The 21,913-nt window shown below is 53.4% G+C and overlaps 2 protein-coding genes and 2 long non-coding RNA genes across 5 annotated transcripts; 1 reads left to right on the plus strand and 3 right to left on the minus strand.

Moving 5' to 3' along the window:
- The first annotated feature begins 88 nt into the window (after positions 1-88).
- Positions 89-3,127, plus strand: LOC122709517. Its single transcript, XR_006345537.1, has 3 exons — positions 89-281; positions 992-1,076; positions 2,999-3,127. It is a non-coding gene; the product is annotated as an uncharacterized LOC122709517 (long non-coding RNA).
- Positions 1,911-4,173, minus strand: FAM89B (family with sequence similarity 89 member B). The gene is made up of 2 exons (XM_043926963.1): positions 3,111-4,173; positions 1,911-2,724 (listed from the first exon to the last, which is right to left on the minus strand). The coding sequence occupies exons 1-2, from the start codon at positions 3,408-3,410 to the stop codon at positions 2,446-2,448; spliced, it is 579 nt and encodes a 192-aa protein (XP_043782898.1). The 5' UTR covers positions 3,411-4,173; the 3' UTR covers positions 1,911-2,445.
- Positions 4,174-4,253: 80 nt separating this feature from the next.
- Positions 4,254-5,844, minus strand: ZNRD2 (zinc ribbon domain containing 2). 2 transcript variants are annotated; one of them, XM_043926950.1, is made up of 4 exons: positions 5,513-5,844; positions 5,265-5,416; positions 5,050-5,134; positions 4,254-4,644 (listed from the first exon to the last, which is right to left on the minus strand). In XM_043926950.1, exons 1-4 carry the CDS (start codon positions 5,529-5,531, stop codon positions 4,301-4,303), a joined length of 600 nt encoding a protein of 199 aa, XP_043782885.1. In that variant the 5' UTR covers positions 5,532-5,844; the 3' UTR covers positions 4,254-4,300. The 2 variants fall into 2 exon arrangements, with proteins under 2 accessions (XP_043782885.1, XP_043782875.1); XM_043926940.1 differs by having other exon boundaries at positions 5,265-5,547.
- Positions 5,845-15,273: 9,429 nt separating this feature from the next.
- Positions 15,274-18,561, minus strand: LOC122704638. The gene is made up of 4 exons (XR_006343902.1): positions 18,036-18,561; positions 17,103-17,232; positions 16,389-16,443; positions 15,274-15,828 (listed from the first exon to the last, which is right to left on the minus strand). It is a non-coding gene; the product is annotated as an uncharacterized LOC122704638 (long non-coding RNA).
- Between the last annotated feature and the right edge of the window lie 3,352 nt (positions 18,562-21,913).

Here is a 21,913-nt window from a genome sequence, read left to right on the forward strand (position 1 = left end):
CCGCACCCCCGTCGGAAGGCGGGCGGGGCTCCGGCGGGAGGCGGGGGCCGGGGCGGGAGCGCGGGGGCGGGGCGGCCCGGCTTCCGGGGCCTCGCGCGGGAGGGAGAGCGGGGTCGAGGGGGACGCCTAGACCGCAGCGTCCGCCTGTTGCGAGCCGAGGCGGTGTGGAGGCGCGGGCGGGGTAAGGGGGCGCGTGGGCTGGGGCAGGGGGCCACCAGCAATTGGTGCCGCCCGCGAGAGCGCTGCCCGGCCCCCTCCCTTCCTGCCCGCAGCCCTACGAGGTACGTACCTGTGGCCCCATTTTACAGGCTGGGGAAATAGAGACCAGAAAGGAGAAGAGACGTGAAGGGTCTCAGTGCGCTGAGCCAGAGCCAGCTGGCTTCAACTGGGGAGACAGACTCCTGCTGCCACCCACGTGTTAACCAGAGGGGGATGGAGCAAGGTCAGGGGCCAACCCCGGTCGCCCTAAGATGAGCAGCACCCACTTGCCAGCCTCCAGACCTGGCTCTCTAGCTGTCAAGTGGGAAGGCAGTCCCAACACCCCACAAGCAGCTGACCTCCAACAAGTGTGTGACATTGGGCAAAGTACCAACGCCCTGAGCCTCAGTTTTTACCTCTGCAAAATAGGGATAATTATAGTTGCACCGTTTACACCACCATTGAGAATGAAACCTTGGAAAGCATTTAGTGTGGAACCTGGCTGATTTTTGCCAGGTCTTACTAGATGATATCCGTTATGGTGGAGTTATGTGTGTTTACTCTCCCTCCCCTGGAAAGCCTGCCGCGGGGCGTTAACCGCTGTGTTCACACCTAGATTAGAGCCCTTATCGCCAGCCCGCCTGCTGGGTCATGAACCGCTGCAGATGTCAGGCCCAGAGTTAGAACAGCCGTAGAGCAGCACCCTGGCCTGTTCCCTCTGTCAGTGCAAACGCTCTGCTAGGTTTGTGAACCGACAGAAGACTGGTCCTTGATAAATCCTCGGTTTGAACAGGACGTCTGACTGCCCGGAGTGTCAGCTGAGTTCTGTCCAGGGCGCAAGTGACTGTGCAGTGGATGTGGGGACAGGCAGCCAGCCGGTAAGCCTAACCGCGCAACTTCAGGGTCCTCTCCTCTTCGTTTCAGGAAGTTGTGGGGTATTGTGTGCGCGAAAGCCTTAGCACCCACCACTCGCAAATATGCAGACTTATCTGGGGAATGAGGGGAAGAACCTGACACCCCGGTTTAGCTGCTAGACCCAGCCTCGTGGCTCTCCACTGTAAAAGAAAGCCTTTTACGTACAACTCTAAAGGTCTAGAGGGGGAGCCAGGCAGAGAATGGGGGTGTTTGGCCGCTGGGAGTATGTCTCAGGCATTGAAACCCAGAGCCCCATCACCCCTCCAGGGATTGCCTGGACTCGGGCACTGGGGCTCCATCCCTTTCTGCCTCTGCAACTCTTTCCTCCCGCCCATTGGTCACTCGTTCCCAGCCCTTCCAGGACGCGCTTTCCCCTTTTACGCCCAGGGCCCCTCGGCCCGGCCCGCCTGCCCGGGCCCACCCATTTCCTGTGCCGCCTCAACTCCGCCCCCACTTGGGGTGGAAAGTTTCTCTCCTCGAGATGGGCGGCTGCTTCTCCTTCCTTCCCGGCCGGCCAGGAAAGCCCGAAGCGAGTGGGTAGACTGGTTGGGCTCCAGGCCTCCAGCCAGAGAGGGGAAGTGACTCGCCCTCAGTCACACAACCGCGAGACCACGCCGGGCCAGCTTGGAACGATCGGCAGGCAACTCTGCCCGGGGAGCGAGGTTTCGCACCCGGCCGCCGCTGAGCCTCTTCCAACTCGGGGTCTCGGGCGCCACCCGCTGGCAGAGCGCGGGGCAGCACCTGTCAGAATCACCGCTATCTTCCCGCCCCAGAGCTAAGCAGTCAGAACACACCAATGCTGAGACAGTATTTATTTATCTATGAGCCAAAGAGGCTGACCCCTAAACTTAAATATCCAGCACGGATTCTTGGCCCTCTTGACCTTGGATGGTGCAGGAATGGGTCCTGGAGAGCCCCTGTCTAGGGCAGTGGAACCCAGGGGCCAGAGGTGGGATGCCCCTGAGCCAGCAGCTGCCAACAGCAGTGAAGGTGAAGAGACAGGAGCCAGGCCACTCAATCCCAGTCCCAGAGGTGCCAAGGAAAGTGCTTTGGACCCCACTGCCAGACTGAAGGTCGGCCACGCTGGAGGTCCCACAGGTGGGACAAGTGGAGGTCCAGTGCCATGGGCAGAGGCTATATAGCCCAGGTACCCGCCCCAGTGCCAACTAACCCAAGACATGAGAGGGTAGGTAGCTTTGCCTTCATGGGGCCCAGACCTTGCCCTCCTGTGAGGTGAGGTGGTGTGGGGAAAGCAGGCACTATAGTCTGAGTACTCGCTGAGGGGTGTTTCTGAGCCTTTTTCGTGGGTGCATGCCCCCACCCTCCCAGCTCTCAGAGGCTGATATGGAAAGCATCCTGTAGCCACTGGTCCCGGACATTGTGTGTCTGGGGCACAGTGAGGGGTGGTGGGTCTGGGGGCAGGCTAGCATCTGGAGGCTCCTCGTCATCAGACAGGCCAGCGTCGGGTGGGTAGGAGCTGTCTGAGTGCAGAGAGGATGACAGGTCCTGGCACAGGCTCAAGTCTTGGCACAGGTGCTTATAGTCCTGGATCGACTCGTACAGGCCCCACAGCTGGCACAGCAGGGACATGTCCAGCTGCCGCAGGCCCACCTGCAAAAGACTGAAAGTGGGCTGGGGTTGGAGTGCCAGCCGCCCCTCCGCCCAAGCCAATCTTCCCAAGCACAGGTTTCTGTGGACAGCTTTCAATCTTTAGGCAAGTCAGTAACCCCTATCTGCAAGACAGGGACAAGACAGCAGAATGGAAAGAAATAACACTAGTAAAGCATTTAACTAGTAAAGCATGGTAACTATTGCCAATAAACATAGCTATAATTATTACCATACCCCCTCTGACCCAGCTGGCTTCTTTCTGTCGTTCCTCTAGACCCAGACCGCGCCTTGCCTGTGGACCCCGCCCCGCCCGCGTCTGGACTCCCTAGCTTGGTGGCTGCCCTGTCGCCCCCCAATGCCCAGCTGACCGAGGCCCAGCTACTCACCATCTCCTTGCGCAGCGCCGCTAGCGCCGAGTCGAGGTTGATGGGGCGACGCGGGCCAGGATGACCCGCGGCAGTTCCCGCGTTGGCGGCGCCGGTGGCTTGGCGGGGCCCGTCCGGGACGCGGGCGGCTCGGCTCAGCTCATCGTGGATGCGGCTGCGCTGACTGTAGACGCGCTCCAGCTCCCTCCACGAGCCCCCGCTCGCGTTGAGAAGACCGCTGAGGCCGCGCGGTAACGGCGGGAGACCAGCCAGGGCGCAGCCCGCGCCGCCCGGCGCCTCGGCAGAGGGCAGCCCATTCATGGCCGGGCGGGTACCAGAGGATGATGCCGCCTCCTTTTCTCCAACGCTCCGCCCGGGCCGCCACCCGCAGGCCCCGCACCCCGTGGCCCCGCCAGCAGAGCCCAGCCGCCGCCCGCAGGCCGCGCTTTGTTCCCACCCGGACTCCTCCGACTCCGCCCCTGCCCCACCCCCGCGTGGGCGGGGCCTGTCTTAAAAGGGCAACGGCTCTGTGCGACCACGTTGCCCCAGGAGACCAGAGAAAAGGGCATTGGCCACTGATAGAAGGGAAGCAGGTAAAAAGAAGGGAAGAAAAAAAGCGGAGGGTGCGGTTCCTCCCCCTCCCCAACAGTTTGTTTATTCTGGCCAATTACAACTCTCAAGGAAAAGGATCTAAAAGGGATGGGGTGTGGTCAGGAGACAGGTTAAGACCATCCTTGATCCCTACCTGACTACATCTGTCAGTATCTGAGTACCTGGTCTGGGCCTGAGGTGGGACAGGATGATGGTGTCTGGATGCTTGGGGGAAGAAAGGGAAGCTACCGAAGGGACTGGAACCCCAAATCTCTCTCAAGGGTGGGGAATAGCGCTGGATGGCTGGGGAGGTTCCAGGATTCCTTCAGAGATCCACGCCTCCTGTTTCTGCTTTTGAGGACGTTGGGGCCTCCTCACCAGAAAAAACAATAGCACATAGTCCTCTGCTACCTCATCCTTTGAGTGGGGACACTGAGCAGAAACAAGCCCCACTCATTTCTCAGGGCATCAAGGAGACCAGACTGTGATAGCATGAAAGACCAAAAGTAGGGAAAAGACGAGTGGAGCTGGGACTTGCATGCACACTCAGAACCAAAAAAAGAACAAACCACACAAGAGGAACAGCTGTTTTTCTACAGGGTTTTTCTCAGGAGGGGTTTTTAGTGTTGCAGCTGCTGCAGACTGCGCAGGGCTTCAGCACACGCCCGGATAAGGCTACACAGCTGGATGCTAGTCTCCAGGGAGGTGCTAGAGCCCAGCTCAGCTGAGGCCCAGGTCAGCTTCTGCAGGAGAGCCTCCTGTGTGCAGGCCACCACATCTGCATTTGGAAGCACAGCAGGAGGGGGTGGCCCCTGGACTGCCTTAAGCCCTGCTGCAGCTCCCTCACAGTGTTCCGGACGGGGTACTGGGGGCTGAGGGGCAGGCCGAGAGCTCAAGGGGGGCTCCGACGCAGAGGCGAGCTGGTGCTCCCGAGCTTGGGAGAGGGCAGCCTGGGCATTCAGAGCTAAAAAAGGAGAAAGTCAGTGGAATGATCAGGATATACCTGGCCCCACCTCAGCCCTGAGACACTTCCCTACCCTTTACTGTTCTGCTCTCTGTACTTGAGACGTATTCCCTGCCCCAGTATAAGGGAACACATCCATTTTTTTTTTTTCTTATCAGAGGTATTTCCGCCCTTGCTTAAAGAGCATAAGGCCTTCTCTCATCAGAACTATGCCTAATAAGCTCAGGCTCTGGTGTCTGGCACACAGTAGGTGCTTAGTGCTCTTACTGAATGAATGGTCCTTTCTAGGAGAAAGGAGAACGCAACTCACCCTTGCCCCACCCACAAATACCACTGTCACCTCCCAAGTACTGTTCCTGAGCCTCTATCACCACAGTTCTTAATCAAGCACCCTCGACCCCTCACCCGGGTTATCTTTATCCACGTCTGAGTCGAGCTCCTGACAAGCCACGCAGTAGATTTTCCGCTGTTTGTCTTGGAGGAGGATCGTCTAGGGGCCAGAAAGCACAGGGAGCAGGGGTGAGACGGGCGATGGGGTTCAGAGGGAAGAGATGGGGAAAGGGCCGTGTGGCCTGGTCCACGGCCCCAGCCTGGATCCCACGTCCCGAGTATCTCCTCACCCCGCAGTCAGCGCAGGTCTCGCCCAGCATGCGGTAACCACGCAGCAGGTAGTCGCCCATGAGCCGGGAGATGCGATCCTGTCGCTCCCGCCGCGCTTGCAGCACCTTCGTCTCCGCTTCGGTCGGGGGCTCCCAAGAGAAGTCGTCGACTTCTGGGGGAAGAGAGGCACAAGGGGCCGGAAGGTCTTGCTGAAGCAAGGTGCTGCCCGAACCGCGAAGCCACAGGCCCCCGCAATCCATGTCCTCACCAGCGCCGTTTAGGGCCATGTTGCCGTTGTCGCCGCTAGACTCACCGGAAGTGACGCACAAGCAGCGCGCCTTCCGCTTGCCCCGCCCGTCCCTGTCGGGCCGAGAGTGAGGGCGGAAATGACGCTCTCTCTGCTCCTCCGACGTCGCGATGCCCAGAGTGGGGCGTGTCTGCCGCAGTCTGGACCCTATCCCACTGGCACGTCTCGGTGGGATTCTGTGGACAAAAACTTTTCGACTGGCTGGGCGTCAGGAGGGGCGTCTCCGTGATAATGCCGCTCAGGTCTCAGGACCCGGAAGTGACAGCGCAGGGTCGCTCTTCCCGCCGCAGTTGGAGGGGATCGCTTGGCTTGAGAAATCTCCCTGGTGTTTCCCTTTCCGCACTGGCAGGATCCGGGACAGGCGGGGCAGTTGGCATCATCACAACACCACTCTTGATAATAACAAACGGCTCCTTCCGCGTGCGTGGAGCCTCCTCGGGCCTCAGTCTTTCGCCATTCAACTGGCAAAGCAGGCCAGGAAACGAAAGTTCTCCCCGTCAGTTGTTCAGTCGCCAAGTCGTGTCCGACTCTTTAGGACCCCAGGGACTGCAGCACGCTAGGCTTCCCTGTCCTTCACTATCTCCCAGAGTTTATTGAAACTCATGTCCATTGAGTCGGTGATGCCGTCCAACCATCTCATGCTCTGTTGCCCGCTTCTCCTTTTGCCTTCAATCTTTTCCCAGCGTCAGGGTCTTTTCCAATGAGTCGACTTTTCGCATCAGGTGGACGAAGTATTGGAGCTTCAGCATCAGTTCTTCCAGTGAATATTCAGGGTTGATCTTAGGATTAACTGGTTTGATCTCCTTGCTGTCCAAAGGATCACAGTTCAAAAGCATCAATTCTTCCGGGCTTAGCGTTTTTTATGGTCCAACTCTCATATCCCTACGTGACTATGGGAAAACCATAGCTTTGACTATACGGACCTTTGTCTGCAAAGTCTATACCTTTCAGCTTATTTCAAGACCCCTCCCCTTCTTCATGTTTGGTGTTCCAGTGTGCCCACCCCATTACCCCCTCCATCCTCATCCAAAGGCCTGGGACTGATGCACAGTCAGCACCTAAGCAGGTTTTTTATTTTGTTGAAGTTGGCATGCTCAAAAAGCCAGCTGATGGAGGCGAGGGTCGGGTGGTGTGGTGGTGGCAATAGCTGGGCTGGGCATGTGCTGTTTCGGTCCCAGCCGCATGCTGGAGAGTGGGGATGAGGGGTTTGTTATGCATGCCTGTGACCCTCATGGGGGTTCCCAGGTGGTGAAGTGGTAAAGAATCTTCAGGCAACACGGGGAGAGTGGATTCGATGCCTGCTGCTGCTGCTGCTAAGTCACTTCAGTCATGTCCGACTCTGTGCGACCCCATAGACGGCAGCCCACCAGGCTCCCCCGTCCCTGGGATTCTCCAGACAAGAACACTGGAGTGGGTTGCCATCTCCTTCTCCAATGCATGAAGGTGAAAGTGAAGTTGCTCAGTCGTGTCCGACTCTTAGCAACACCATGGACTGTATAGCCTACCAGGCCCCTCCGTCCATGGGAGTTTCCAGGCAAGAGTACTGGAGTGGGGTGCCATTGCCTTCTCCGGGCATTGATCCCTAAGTGGGGTAAATCTCTTAAAGGAGTAAATGACAATCCACTCCAGGATTCTTGCCTGAAAAATCTCACAGACAGAAGAGCCTGGTAAACTACAGCCTGTGGGGTCACAGACAGTCAGACATGACAGAGCACATACATGACCGTTATGCTCTTCTTTTTTTTTTTTTTTTTTTATGCTCTTCTTGAGTGGGTTGCTGTTAAAATCACTCGGGCTTCCTAAACATTGGCCCCAGTGGGGTTTTTTGTTTGTTTTCTCCCTCTCTTTTTTACCCCATACACATTCTCTCCCTTGGTAGGTTTGGAGAAGCCAGGTGGAGCAGGCAGCAGTCCCCCCGACGTGCAGCCTGCAGCGCCTCAAAGGCTGTATTCCGGGGAAGTGGAGGCACTAGGACCTAGACCCCCACAGTGGCTTCAGCAGTCTGTCTCTGACTGGCAGAACATGCTTCCACAGCTTTACCTGCAGCTAGAGTGCCCTCCTTGTGGCCCCATCTTCCTCCTACATAGACTCCCTGGACCATCCATTTTTGGACACTTGCTGCCTCCTGCTTCCTTGGACAGCCCTGGGCCCTGAGTCGCTCTGTCCAGCTACCAGCAGGCTCTTGGGCAGCAGTGTACCTGACTCAGGGCCCAACACCAGGTTGGTTCTGCCAAACTGACTAGAGGGGCTCTTGGACTCTAGCTTATATGTGCAGTCCCTCCAGGTCCTTACTATCTTCAGCTCCCAGCTCCTTCTCACCCCCAGATTCCTCAATGCATCCTTCTGTGTCATCATAATGACCAATAGCCACTTAACAGCTTATCCTACCTGGCCTCAACTAAGACCCTTACATTCATCCTCCCATTTACTCCCTTTCATTTATTTCTCATGACGACTCCTCTCTCCTGGGTGGGGTTGGGGAGTGGAAAGGTAACATCTCACAGAAATTCAGTACAGTTATGGACAAAAAACATAGATGAATCACTAGAACTTTGCTGGCTTACTTGGGAGATGAGGGGTAGGGCAAGTGATACTTGTTAAGATAGAATGGCAACAGCTGGGCCATCTTACAGCTTAGCTCTTTCTACAGTCTACCATGCCAATCTTAAATCCATTCCGAGATGACAATAAAAGGTCTGAGTTCCTCCATCCCCACCCCGCACCCCGCAGTGGGTCCTGGCTGCTATAAGGGAGCTTTGTCCCTCTTAGGGGAATTTCCTTGAGACAGACAAACTCCCATAGGAAACTACAGATGCGGCAGTGATTACTGCTTGGGCTCGTATTAAGTTTATAGTACTGCTACAGGTGACACAAAGAAATCTAGATAAATTCTTGTGATCAGCTCCAGCTAGAAAACTCTCCTAGTCCTTCTATTATAACAAGGCAGAAATAACATGTTATTATGACAGTGGGACGAAATACCGCCTATTAAGGCAGTCTCCTTTAAAAGAAAAATCACAGCTGTCAAGCCCAAGTCCTGACATCTATAGAGCACTCTTGCCAACAACAGCAGAAGTCATATTCTTAAGTATACTTGGAACATTCTCCAGGATAGACTGTAGGTTAGACCATAAAACAAGTCTCAATACACTTATTTTAAAAATTTATTTGCTTATCCAGCTGAATTAGGTCTTAGTTGTGGCCCTCAGACTCTCAGTTGTGGGGCGGCTTAGTTGCTCTCAGCATGTGGGACCTTAGTCCCACGACCAGGGATCAAACCTGAGTCCTCTGCACTGTAAGGCAGACTCTCACCCACTGGACCACCAGGGAAGTCCCTGAATACACTAAAAAGGTTAAAAATCATACAAACTCTGTTCTCAGACCACACTGGAATGAAATTAGCAATCCATAACAGAAGGTAATTTGGAAAATCCACAAATATGTGGACATTAACACCCTCTTGAATAACTAATGGGTCATAGAAGCAATCACACGGAAAGTTAGAAACTACTTTGAGATTAATGAAAACACAGCACACCAAAACTTGTGAGATGGAGCCACAGCAGTGCTTAAAGGTAAATTTACAGTTGTATGTTACTTTTTTTCTTCTTTTTTTCTTTTGGCTGCACTGTGGAGCTCATATGATCTTAGTTCTCCGACCCAGGATTGAACGTCAAACCCGAGGCTTCAGCAATGAGAGCAGCAAGTCCTAACCACTGGACCACAAGGGAAATCCCTGTATATTCTTATATTTAAAGAAAAAAAGTCTCAAATCAGTAATGTGACCTACAACCTTAAAAAACTAGAAAAAGTAGAGCAAACTAAATCCAAAGAAAACAGAAGGAAAGCTAGAATAAAGATTAGAGAAAATCAACTCACCTACAATTTAGTTCTTTAGAACAGGAGTTCCTGACTCCCTGTCCACGGATTGGTACCAGTCCCTGGCCTGTTATAAACCGGGCTGCGTGGCCAAAGGTGAGCAGCGGGCGAGCCAGCGAAGCTTCATCTGTACTTACAGTGGCTCCCCATCACTCCCATTACTGCCTGAGCTCCGACTCCTGAGAGATCACTGGCAGTATGACATTCTCATAGGAGCGCGATCTAGGATCTAGGATCTAGGCTGCTCACTCCTTATGAGAATCTAGTGCCTGACGATCTGAAGTGGAGCTGAAGTTGTGATGCTAGCACTGGGGATCAGCTGCAAATACAGATTATCATTAGCACAATAAATGTAATGCTCTTAAATCATCCCCAAACCACCTCACCTGCCCCCAGCTGTGGAAAAATTGTCTTCCACAAAACTGGTTTCTGGTGCCAGAAAGGTTGGGGACCACTGCTTTAGAAGATCAACAAAATTGCCAAACCTATAGCGAGAGTGACCAACTCAAGACCAGGTCAGCCAAATGGTGTGAACCTTGCAGCTCCAGCTGGAATGCAGTGTGGCTGTGGTTGCTGAGTCAAGGAGTCCCCAGACGTGAAACAGATAATGTCACAATCCTGCTGCCTGTAGAGGGCTTTGGACAGCAGTGTTCTCAGGCAACTGTGGAAACAAGTCATGGCTGATCAAACCATCTAGATCACTTATGCAGATACCCCTGCTGGGGACCCATTCTCTGATGAGACTGACGGGAATCAAGCTGTGGATTGAGCCCACAATGCCCAAATTGTCTCCACTTCTGCCCGGGCCCATCGTCATACCAGATACAGCAGCACGTCCACCATCACAGAGTGGACACAAAGTATAGGACTCTGCCTCTGATGCAGAGGTCACCACTTCATGCCAGATTTGTGATTCCAGCCAAATCTCTTCGTCCTGCAAAGAGGGAGGCTACAGTGTATGTGGCATTGTCCCTGCCCACTCCTGACAGATTGAAGGCACAGGACCTTTGACTCCTTCTTGGGGCTGTGGATGGTGTTTCATACTTTTTCAGTTTACAGTGGTACTGTTTCAGATCAATCAGTCAAGTCAGGTCACACCATTGTGGTTCTCGAGACTAATCCGTGTAATGTTCTTGGCTTTCTGGACCAATTGAAGTCTAAACCCTTCATCTCAAAAGCCACCCAACAATGGGCTGATAGTTTAGGTATCTGGCGGTCCTTCCATTCTCCGTAATCATCCACAAGCATGGAGTACTGTTGAGTGTTGAAACAGCTCCTTAGAAATTAGATCAGAGATTTCTGGCTCTTCCTCCTGGCCCACATAACTCAGTACAGCAGTTAAGTCACTAAGGGACCATCTCCTCTAGGCCATGTCCTTCATAATGATCAAGATGAGAGGGGTGGGGTTTATATAGACCAGATTTGGCATTTAAGGGCTCACCATTCACCATTCCTGGACATAATGATTCTTTCCTTCCCTTAACAGCAACTCCAGGTCAGCAGGGTTGGTGAACGCTGGGTTACAGCCCAGTCAGAAAGGGGCCTTGAGACTTCCCTGGTGGTCCAGTGCTTAAGAATCCACCTTCCAGTGTGGTTCGATACCTGGTCTGGGAACTAAGATCACACATGCAACTAAGTTCACACGTTGCAACTACAGAATCTGCACACTGCAACTACAGAGAAGCCTGCGCACTACAATGAAGAGCCCGCATGCTGTAATGAAGACCTCATGTGCCTTAACTGAGACCCAGTGTGGCCAAAAAATACATTTTAAAAACTAAAAATAAATAAATGAAAGGAGGGGACTGAGGGGATTCTCACTATATTATGGTTCAACCACCTGGACTCTCTAGTTTGACACGGGTCTAGATCATGAGAATCCCTAGAGGGCTTGGTGCACACACTTCTCTCTCTCTTTGAGTCCCCCTGACAGTGGCCCATATGTGGAGTGGTAGACATAGTGAGTCCCTGTATATTTTATAAAAATGTCCCCAAACAAACAAACAAACAAACAAAAGTCCCAGTCCTTCTTGCACCCAGTCATTCCAGATGAAAAGTATAGCCAGGAGAGACTGCAAAAAAGGTGACTTTCTAACTAGTGGAACAGAGTACATTGACTTTGTGGCAGTGGAGGGAGAAGAGCAGGCTTGGCACCTGGGGATGGGGACACCTCAGACCCTGGGAGAAATGTGGGAAAGAAAGACACTAACATTCTTGTCTCTCTAAACCACCTGGAACCTTCTTCACTGAGGATAACATCTTGGTCAAACTCTTTCAAGTGGCTTAAATTTAACTGACTGTTAGGTCTTCCATGCGCCACTAGACAGTTCTGAACTTGACTTGGCTGCCATTCTGCTTAACTTTACCAAGAGACTGGAAAGAGCAGGAGGTAGCCTCAGCTCTTCTTGTTGTTCAGTTGCTAAGTCATGTCCAACTCTTTGCCACCCCATGGACTGCAGCACGCCAGGTTTCCCTGTCCTTCACTATCTCCTGGAGTTTGCTCAAACTCATGTCCATCTCGTCCTCTGTCTCCCTCTTCTCCTCCTGCCCTCAAGTACTTCCCACATAAAATACCTGTCAGCACTATCACCTCCAGATAAAGTCCCCAGGCCCAATCCTGTAGCCATCACCACTCAGTCATGCCATCGAGTGGATAAATGCCATCTGGCCGGTGGCCTAGACAAACAGGACTAACTGCCCTGAGCCAAGCCTTCCAAAAGAAAAGCCTATACTCAGTTATTTGAATTGGGCTGGGAGTCCTAAGGCCCACCAACCTGAGGGGAGACCCTGTCAGCTGGGACCCCCTAACTGACGTAGGTCCAACTGGGGGCACTGTGTTTCTCCCCAGAAGTACCATGTGTGCCCTTGAGACTATATGACTGATGTGCCCCTCTCTAGAAAACAGTGATCTGAAATTTCTCCTTGACTTTAGCCTACTTGCAAATTAAATGTGAGCCTGCCACAGGTTCTTGCTTGCTGACAGAAGACAGAAGACTCCTGGGGGTCAGAGACAAAGGACTGTCTCACTCATGACTGAAAGCATTAATCCAGGTACAGAGGATATATATATATATCCCCCCCAATACTTATTCAGGCTTCCCTGGTGGCTCAGATAGTAAAGAGTTGGTCTGCAATGCAGGAGACCTGGGCTCAATCCCTGGGTCACTAAGATCCCCTGGAGAAGGAAATGGCAACCCACTTCAGAATTCTTGCCTGGAGAATCCTATGGACAGAGGAGCCTAGTAGGCTATAGTCCATGGGATTACAAAGAGTTAGACATGACTGAGCGACTAACACTCAATACTTATTTATTTGGCTGCGCCAGGTCTTAGTTGCAGCATTCAGGATCTTCAGTCTTCACGGGGGCACGCGGGAATCCTAGTTGCAGCATGTGGGATCTAGTTCCCTGACCAGGGATTGAACCTGGGCCCCCTGCCTTGGGAGTGTGGAGTCTTAGCCACTGGACCACCAGCGAAGTCCTCCAGAAGATATATTAATTGCACAGATTCTGGCCTGCAGGGAAGAAGTTCGGAAGAAATCTATCATCCATAGCAACCTTCGTCAGTGAACTGAGAGAGACTGTCCTGAAGGCCTTCTGGGCCGAGGTGGAAAGGGTAATGCAAAGAACTAAGGAGCGAGCCACCTGGCTTTCTGAGGTAGATCTATTGTTTTCTGGGTTTGTTCAGCTGGGAGGCATGGCTGAGGTCAGAAGTGCAAGTTGGCTTTATCCTGCTGCTTGCAGTCCTATTGATAGTAGCTTTAATTAAATGCTGTATGTGACAAATGGAACAAACTTGGTCCTAGCTTCTGTCAATCAGATTTGCCAAGAGAGTGGTGAACTCGTGGGAAAATTCACCAAAAGCTAAGACAGTGTAGAAATGGGGGGTGGATATTATTGTAAGACAATTCTCCAGGGATCCTTTTGAGTTTCTGCACGTTTTGCAAGAGAGGCACTGACTGCCTTTGTCCTGGACTCTCTTCTTAAGGATGTTGTGAACAGCCATGTAAGACTGAGATAGACGTTCCCTCTAGAGCAAAGGGCATCCATTAGAAAAGATCTGGGAGGATTTCCCTGGTGATCAAGTGGTTAAGAACCCACCTTGCAGTGCTGAGGACTCAGACTCAATCCCTGGTCAGGGAACTAAGATCCCACATGCCATGGAGCAGCTAAGCTCACGCCACACAGCTACTGAGCCTGCGCACTCCGGAGCCCACATGCCACAACTAGAGAGTCTATGTGCCCCAATGGAAGATACCACATGATACAGGGAAGATACCACATGATACATTGAAGATCCTGCGTACTGCAACTAAGACCCAACATAACCAAATACATAAAAATACAGAAACAAACAAGAATTGTTAAAAAAAAAAAAAGAAAAAGACATAGGTCCTTAAGTTTAGGGCCTGCTCCCATACCACAATCCACTGTGTGCAGGCATCTACCCATGCCACTGGTGCCACCCCACAGGACTTGGGGACCAGAGGACTGATGTCAATATTCTGATGATCGTGCTATTTACTATGCCATGAATAACAAGGTCCTTTGTCTCTGACCCAGGAATCTCTTGTCTTCTGCCAGCATTCACGAATCTGTGGCAGGCTCCCTTGTGTTTGCAGGTAGGGTAGAACCTCAGACCCATCACAGTCCTTGACACGAAGAAATCACATGGGTCTCAGGAGCGCTGGTGGTAAAGCCAATCAGAGCAGTCACGTGGGCAGCCCAGCTGTCTGGGAAGCAGTGGGACCCTTCCCTATCCTCTCGTGGCCGAGCCCGGCATTTGTCCATGCCTGTGGCACAGTGGACATGGCAATAGTTAGGCCTGACCCTGCGTGACAGCACACCCCACGAGGGCACATCCACACACAGCTCAGTTACAAGCACTCCTTGACTGCCGCATTTGGTGGGTCAGGTTCTCATGGCAACAGGTGGCCTATGTTCTGTAGCCATGGCTCTGAGCATTGTAACTGGCGTTATTGTATCATCAGGCTAATAGGCATCCAAAAGGCGTCAACTTTTCTTATTGTTTTTCACTGCAATGTGAGTTGGCCTGACGTTTCTGGGAAACAAGAAAGGGCTAGATGATACAGTAATAAAACTAATAATACTCGGACTTTCCTGGTGGTCCAGGGATTAAGAATCCACCTGCCAATGCAGGGGACATGGATTTGACCCCTGTTCCAGGAAGATCCAGGGCTTCCCAGTGGCGCTAGTGGTAAAAGAACCTGCCTGCCAATGCAGGAGAAGTAAGAGACGTGGGATCGATCCCTGGGTCGGGAAGATCCTCTGGAAGAGGGCATGGCAACCCACTCCAGTATTCTTGCCTGGAGAATCCCGTGGACAGAGGAGCCTGGCAGGCTACAGTTCAAGGGGTTGCACAGAGTCAGACACGACTGAAGTGACTTAGCACACACCCACACCAGGAAGATCCCACATGCTACGGGGCAACTAAGCTTGTGTATCACAACTACTGAGCCCAAGCTCTAGAGCCTGTGCTCCACAACAAGAGAAACCCCTGCAGTGAGAAGTCCAAGCACCACAAGAAAGAGTAGCTCCAGCTCACTTCAACTAACAAAAATCCAAGTGCAGCAATGAAGACCCAGTGCAGCAAAAAAGAAAGAAATAATAAATAAATAAATATGTAAATATATATATAATTTAATTGAGTTAAGATGAATGAAATAGCCTAATAAAAATAATAATACTCAACTTTTGGTGTATTTTTTTTTCAAACACAACAGAAACTTTATTTCCACAATCCATGTGAAATTTCTGAACCTGTGCCCATGAGGCAAGACAAGTCCTTTTCTCTCAGGCTTGTTAACTGACATGTAAATAAACACAAATGCAAGTCCAGCTTACACACTGTTGACAAGTAACTCCTAGTCCCTGTTTTAGTATCATCATCACAGGGGATGCTCAAAGGGCAGTCAGTGTCAGCAGCCCCTCAGAGGAACTTTCGGTGTATTTTATCTTGGGGCCAGGCACTGCACTAAGAGCTTGAATTACCCACTCCTTTAAGCTTCAGGACAGCGCTGTGAGTTGTGTCCTATCATCATCCCCAGAGTGCAAATGGAGAAGCTGAAGCCTAGACTGGTTAAGAGATTTTGCCACAGTCACCCTGCTGGGAGGGGGCAGGGCTGGGCCTCCACCCAGGCCTTGCAAGTCTACGGTCAGATTCTCACCAGTGGACTTTTCCTGGGTTCGGAAGGTGGAGACAAGGGGTGGGGATGAAGATCCTCTGGCTGATCAAGCATGAAGACTGGTTCATTTCATTTTCCAGTCCCATCGCTCATGCTCTTCATCACCATGGGGACACATCAGAGGGACTCAGGGACAGCCACTCCACATCACTTGGAGAGAGATCCTTCAGGGCAGAACTGTCCCCTCCAGGCCTCTGAAATTTCCAACCATCACCTTTAGAACCTACCACCCCTAGAGCCGTTTCTTTCTTTAGAGCCTAGAAGCTTCCCAAAGACATTCACAACTCAGAGAGGTGTCACAGAGCCTGACACACAGTCAGCTCTCTTTCAAAGGTCTTCTCCCCGTCCTCCCAGGCAGCCCATTTTGGACTCCAGTATGTGTGCTCAGCTGCTCAGTCATGTCCAACTCTTTGCGACCCCATGGACTGCAGCCCAGAGGCTCCTCTGTCCATGGGATTTTCCCAGCAAGCCTATTTTGGACCCCAGGCCCAGATAATAATGAAAAAAGTTAACATAGGGACTTCCCTGGTGGTCCAGTGGTTGAAACTCCACGTTCCCAATGCAGGGGGTCCAGGTTGGATTCTTAGTCAGGGAACTAGATCCCATATGCTGCAACTAAGAGTTTTCATGCCAAAAATAAAAAAGATCCCACGTGCCGCAACTAAGACCTAGCGCAGCCAAATTTTAAAAATGAATATCTTTTTAAAAAGATAGAAAGAAAAGAAAAAAGAGGTAACCTATACTGAGGACTTACGTGTGGCCAGCATCCACCAAGGGTTTCGTGAATGTCAGCTGCTTTACTTCCTTGTCTGAAAATGATGAAGGAGGCATGGAAAAGATGAAGAATTTTCCCAATGCTCACAGCAGGTATTCCAGAAAACTACCACTGTGTTATGCTGCCTCCTGAAGCCTAACTTCCGTTACACAGGCTGGGGCCACCCCGTCCAGCCAATGCCCCTAAGGAAGCATCAGGAACTCTAGGGTTGAGTCCTGGCATGTCCGACTCTGTGACTCTGGACTGCAGCCCATCAGGCTGCACTGTCCATGGGATTCTCCAGGGAAGAATACTGGAGTGGGTTGCCATACCCTCCTCCAGGGGATCTTCCCGACCCAGGGTTCAAACCCACATCTCTTGTGTCTCCTGCATTGGCAGGTGGGTTCTTTACCACTAGTGCCATCTGGGAAGACCCAGTAACGTAACCGTAGCCAAGTCCCTGCCGTCTCTGGGCCTCAAGAACCCCTCTGCACAAAGGTGCCCTTCCCTGATGTTGAGACAGACAGACCATTCCTCGGGCTGCCATCCCGGGACTCTTCCTTGCCCGGTTCCAGCAAAGCCCCGTATTGCCCTCAGGGCCCCTGCCCTCCTATTTTTAAACTATCTGTGGGACTCCTCTCCTTCCTCCTCCCAGGAACACCACGTGGGTTTTGGATCAGGCCAGCCTACATTCAATCCCCACATCTTACTCACCAGACGAATCGAGTCTAATTGTTTCATCTTTTACAGCCTCATTGTCTCAGTCCATTCAATCAGTCAACAAACTTCAGTGCCCTCTGAGTGCCAGGTCACGGGCTAAGATCTGGAGGCGAGGTTGTGCTTCCTGGGAGGGCGGTGAGATGGACAATAAGTAATCAAACCCATAGAGAAGAATGCTTCAGGCTGTGACGAGGACCAGCAGGAGATAAACAGGGGATGTGACTCAAAGGGCTGGGGGTAGCTGTTTTAGAGAAATGCATCCTGGAGGCAGGAACTAGAGACATGAAGGACTAGGCCCACGGGGAGGCACAGAGGACCTTGCAGGCCAGGTGAGCAGAGGGAAGCTGAGGTTTTATAAGCTGAGAAGGAGCATGGTTGGAATTAGTTGTTTTTTTTTTTTTTTTTTTCGGTCACACCTTGCATTGTGTAGGATGTTAGTTCCCTGACCAGGGATTAAACCCGACCTACTGTAGTGGAAGTGCAGAGTCTTCACCAGTGGACTGCCAGGGAAGCCCACTGAAAATCAGGTGTGTTTTTTTTGGCTGTGCTGTGTCTTCACTGCAGCTAGCGGGCTTCCCACTGCAGTGGCTTCTCTTGTTGTGGAGCAGGGCTTTAACTGCGTGGGCTTTAGTAGTTGTGGCTCCTGGGCTCCAGAGCACAGGCTCAATAACTGTGGCCCACTGGCTTAGCTGCTCAGTGGCACCTGGACTCTTGCCAGGCCACGGATTGAACCTGTGTCCCCTGCATTGGCAAGCAGGTGGATCCTTTTTTTTTTTTTCCAGTCTGGATAAGCTAGGAAGCCCACCAGACTCCTCTGCCCATGGGATTTTTTTCAGGTAAGAATACTACAGTGCGGGCAGGTGGATTCTTAACCACTGGATCAGCAGGGAAGTCCTGGAATCAGGTTTTAAAAGGTGAGTGGTGTACCAGATGGAGGAGGAATGGGCAGGAACGGTGGTGTGGAGATCCATTAGGTGGCCGAAGTGATCTGGACTGAGCACAGAGGTCATGGTCTCCTTGGACTTACAGAAGAACTTCCATCTAGGAGGTATGCTGGTTGGTTCTAGGAAGCTGGGGTGCCTGGGTGTGGTGACACAGGAGATGCAGAGAGAAAAGGCGGACAAGCTACAGACACTACCTGGTTGGACCATTGCAGTGAGCCCTGCAGATCCACTCTTCGTCTGCGTCCGCCAGGCCTCATGCCCCAAGGCCAACCCTGCCTGCTCTGTGGCCTCCCCAGCCCCGCTGCCTGCAGGCTTCCTTTGGGGTTCAGCCCCTGGGAGGCTGGGCTGGACAGGAGGAATATGATTTCCAGAGCTCCCTCCCTGCTGGCTGCAGGAAGACAGGTACAGCCAGTGTCCATGGAAGGCCGAGGCTCCCAAGGGCAGGCTCCCCGCCCGCCCCCCCCCGCCCCTGCCACCTCTCTTCAGCTCCAGATTCTGCGGCTCCAGGCTTCAATTAATGTTCATCACCCACGTGAGGGTGTCCATCGCTTCTGGCTGGGCCCCTGATGAGCTTAAGTGAAAGTGAAAGTCGCTCAGTTGTGTCCGACTCTTTGTGACCCCATGGACTATACAGTCCATGGAATTCTCCAGGCCAGAATACTGTAGTGGATAGCCTTTCCCTTCTCCAGGGGATCTTCCCAACCCAGGAATCGAACCAGGGTCTCCTGCATTGCAGGCAGATTCTTTACCAACTGAGCCATCAGGGAAGCCCTGATGAGCTTAAGGAGCCTGGTAATGACAGTAAGTGAATGTATGGAGCACTCACTGCGTGCCAAGCACGGGGCTGGGTGCTGGCCCTCATGGCTCCCAGTCACTCAGGCCCTCAGCGGTCCCTGAACAGAGGCTGCCTTACCTCCATCCTTCTGTCAGCAGCATTAGCCACCCTTGGCCATGCTCTCCTCCCAAAACACTTGCTTCTCTGGGCTCTCTGACATCATACTCCCGGTCTTCTTCCCTCAGCTTCCTCCAGCTGCTCCTTCTGAGTCACTTCAGACTCTGCCTGCTCCCTCTGACCTGGGTGGTGACCTCCCTGGTTCTCCCTGACCCTCTCCTCCCCAGCAGAGGCCCTCCTTTCCCGGGGCTGTAAATGACTGTGTGTGCTGAGGACACCGAGCCCACGTCTCCAGGGCAGGCATCCTGGCTGAGCTGCACATATCTGGATTGAGACGTCTCTACTTGGATGACACAAGCATCTCAAACGCTCAGTCATGTCCAACTCTTTGCGAGCCCATGGACTGTAGCCTACCAGGCTCCTCCATCCATAGGATTTTCCAGGCAAGAATACTGGAACGGGTTGCCATTTCCTTCTCCAGGGGATCTTCCCGACCCAGGGATCGAACCCCGGTCTCCCGCATTGTAGGCAGATGCTTTACCGTCTGAGCCACCAGGGAGGCTCTATCTCAAACTCAGCAAGTTGCAAACAAAACCCACACTCCTTTGGGGGTCTCTCTCTCCCCGGCCACCTTCCTCACCCACCTGGGGGGCTCAGGCAGACACCTGGGAAGCATTCACACTACCTGCCTCTCCGGTACCCTCCACTTCACCTAGTCTCTAGATTCCACCCCCAAACACATCTCTACCGCGTCCAGGTTGTATTGTCTGTCCTGGGAAGATGGCAAGAACACCCTTCTTACTCTGATACAGTTCCACTGCGATGAAAATAAAACTCAGACTCCTCACTGCGGCCTCCCGCCTCCGCCTCCGGATGCTCTCTCTCTCTGCCTCCCCACCCTGTTGCTCCGTTGGCCCTGTCTCAGCTCCTGGAAGAAATGAATCTCTTTCCTACCCCCTGCCCCTGCATGACAGTGTCAACTGTCCCCTCCGCGATTCCCCTCAATCCCTCAGGCCTCCTACAGCCTTCCCCCCACGCAGGGCAGACCGCACACCCGTTAACTCCTGCTCCTCCTCCAGCTCTTGGTTTAAAAGTCCCTTTGTCAGAAGGGCTTCCTGGACCTCAGGTCTCACCACTGCTCTTGTTCCCAGCTCCTTCCTCTTCTCTGTCTTAGCACCAACCTCTGGCACAGCCTCAGTCAGGTGTGAATTGATCTGTTGCGTTTCTGTCTCCTCCAGGACAGAAGCTCCAGGAAAGCAGCAATTGGTTCTATCTGTTAACAGGTGCATGTTGGGGACTTCCCTGGTCCAGTGGTTAAGACTCCATGCTCCCCATGTGTGGGTCCTGAGTTTGATCCCTGGTCAGGGAACTAGACTCCACATGCCGCAACTAAAATTTCGCATGCTGCAAGTAGAACCCAGCGAAGCCTAATTAATTAATTAATTTTATAAAAAGAGCACGCAAGAGGTTCCTAGTTTGTTGAATGACTAGATCTCCATTTCACAGGTGAGAAAACTGAGGCTCAGTGAGATGAGGACTCTAACCCTGGTCTGCTTGTAATGTGTTCCAAGGTGAGTCACACCCTGCTGTGGTGGAGGAGGGTCAGGTTCAGATGAGTATGAGGGAAAAATGATTGGAAAATGCTTAGCCCTATGCCTGGCAGGTGGTGAGCATCAGTACCGCTCCGGCCTCAGTGTGAGACCAGAGACCCCCTCCAGGGAGTGTGGGGGCGGTCCGTACTTACACACCCTCCTCTCTCTCCTGGGGACACGGGACTGCCCCCATCTTACTCCTCCAACACCTCTCTATCTGAACAGGACCTGAGCCCACTGAGCAATTTGGGCAGGGGTCCACTAAAAAGTCTCCCTCAGTCACCCCAAATAAGCCCACCCTCAAAGTCAAAGCCATGAGTCCCTTACACAGCTGTATCTCGTCATGTACCTGAACGCCCTTTCCCTCAGACTGCAACCCCTGTTCCCCTCGGAGAGAGGGTGTCACCCTGTCTTGGCTGTGACCTGCTCCGGAGGTACCCTGGTCACACTCACCCCCTGCTGAGTTCTGTGGGTCAGAGACTGAATCCGGGGGTCTTCCCTGGCCAGGCCCCCGGTGATATGGCCTGGGCACCAGGCCACTGCAGCCCTCGAGGGCCTCCCTTCCAGACCATTGGGCAGGCCTGGCTCCTCTCCAGCCTTGACCCAACTCAGGGCCCTTCCCCAGTCCCTGCCAGCCCCTGCCCTGGGGCCCTCAGGCATCACCCCCCTCCTCCCGGCTGTTAGCCTGGGAAGGGGGCCAGGCCCTGAGCTCAGACCTTGGCGATTCCAGAGTGTCTGAGGCCCAGAGCCAGCCCAGCCAGCCCGGCCAGACAAGGCAAAGGGGCGGGGGCAGGGTGGGCACCGGGAAGCCATTTACTGGGGGTTGGCAGGCAAGTTGGATTTCAAACTTTGCTCTGTCTACTCTTCTTCAGGGCCCCATGAACTTCTTCCTGGGACCCCACTGAGGCCCTGGTGAAGGGGTACCCCCTCCTTGAGTCTTAGTGGGCAGGGGTGGACCGGTACTCATGAGAAGTGACTGAGGGGTGGTGAGACCCCGCATGTGCAAGGGAGGCTGGGCCAGGGCTGGGAGCCCTGGGTTCCAGCACCACCTGGCCTCCCACCAGCCGCGCGACCCCCGGGCCCGGCCCATCTTCCTCCCCCAGCCTCGGTTTCCCACTTGGATGCTGCGGGGCGGAGGTGGGCGCGGGCCTCCCGGCCCCGCCCGGAGGAATCCGGCGGGGCGGCCAGCGGTCCCAGGTGAGGGCTAGCTGGAGCGGGCCCAGCGCGGCGGCGGCGGGTTCCGGCGGGCCGGGCATCTGGGGCGGGGACCGCCCCCCCCCCCCCCCCCAGCCTCCACCCGCCCGCACACCCTCGCTCCCCCAGGCGGCAGCGACGACGCTTTAAACAGAAAAAAAACTGTCTCCCTGGCCCGGGGCC

The sequence above is a fragment of the Cervus elaphus genome, chromosome 2, assembly GCF_910594005.1.
Source record: "Cervus elaphus chromosome 2, mCerEla1.1, whole genome shotgun sequence".
NCBI classification, from domain to species: domain Eukaryota; kingdom Metazoa; phylum Chordata; class Mammalia; order Artiodactyla; family Cervidae; genus Cervus; species Cervus elaphus.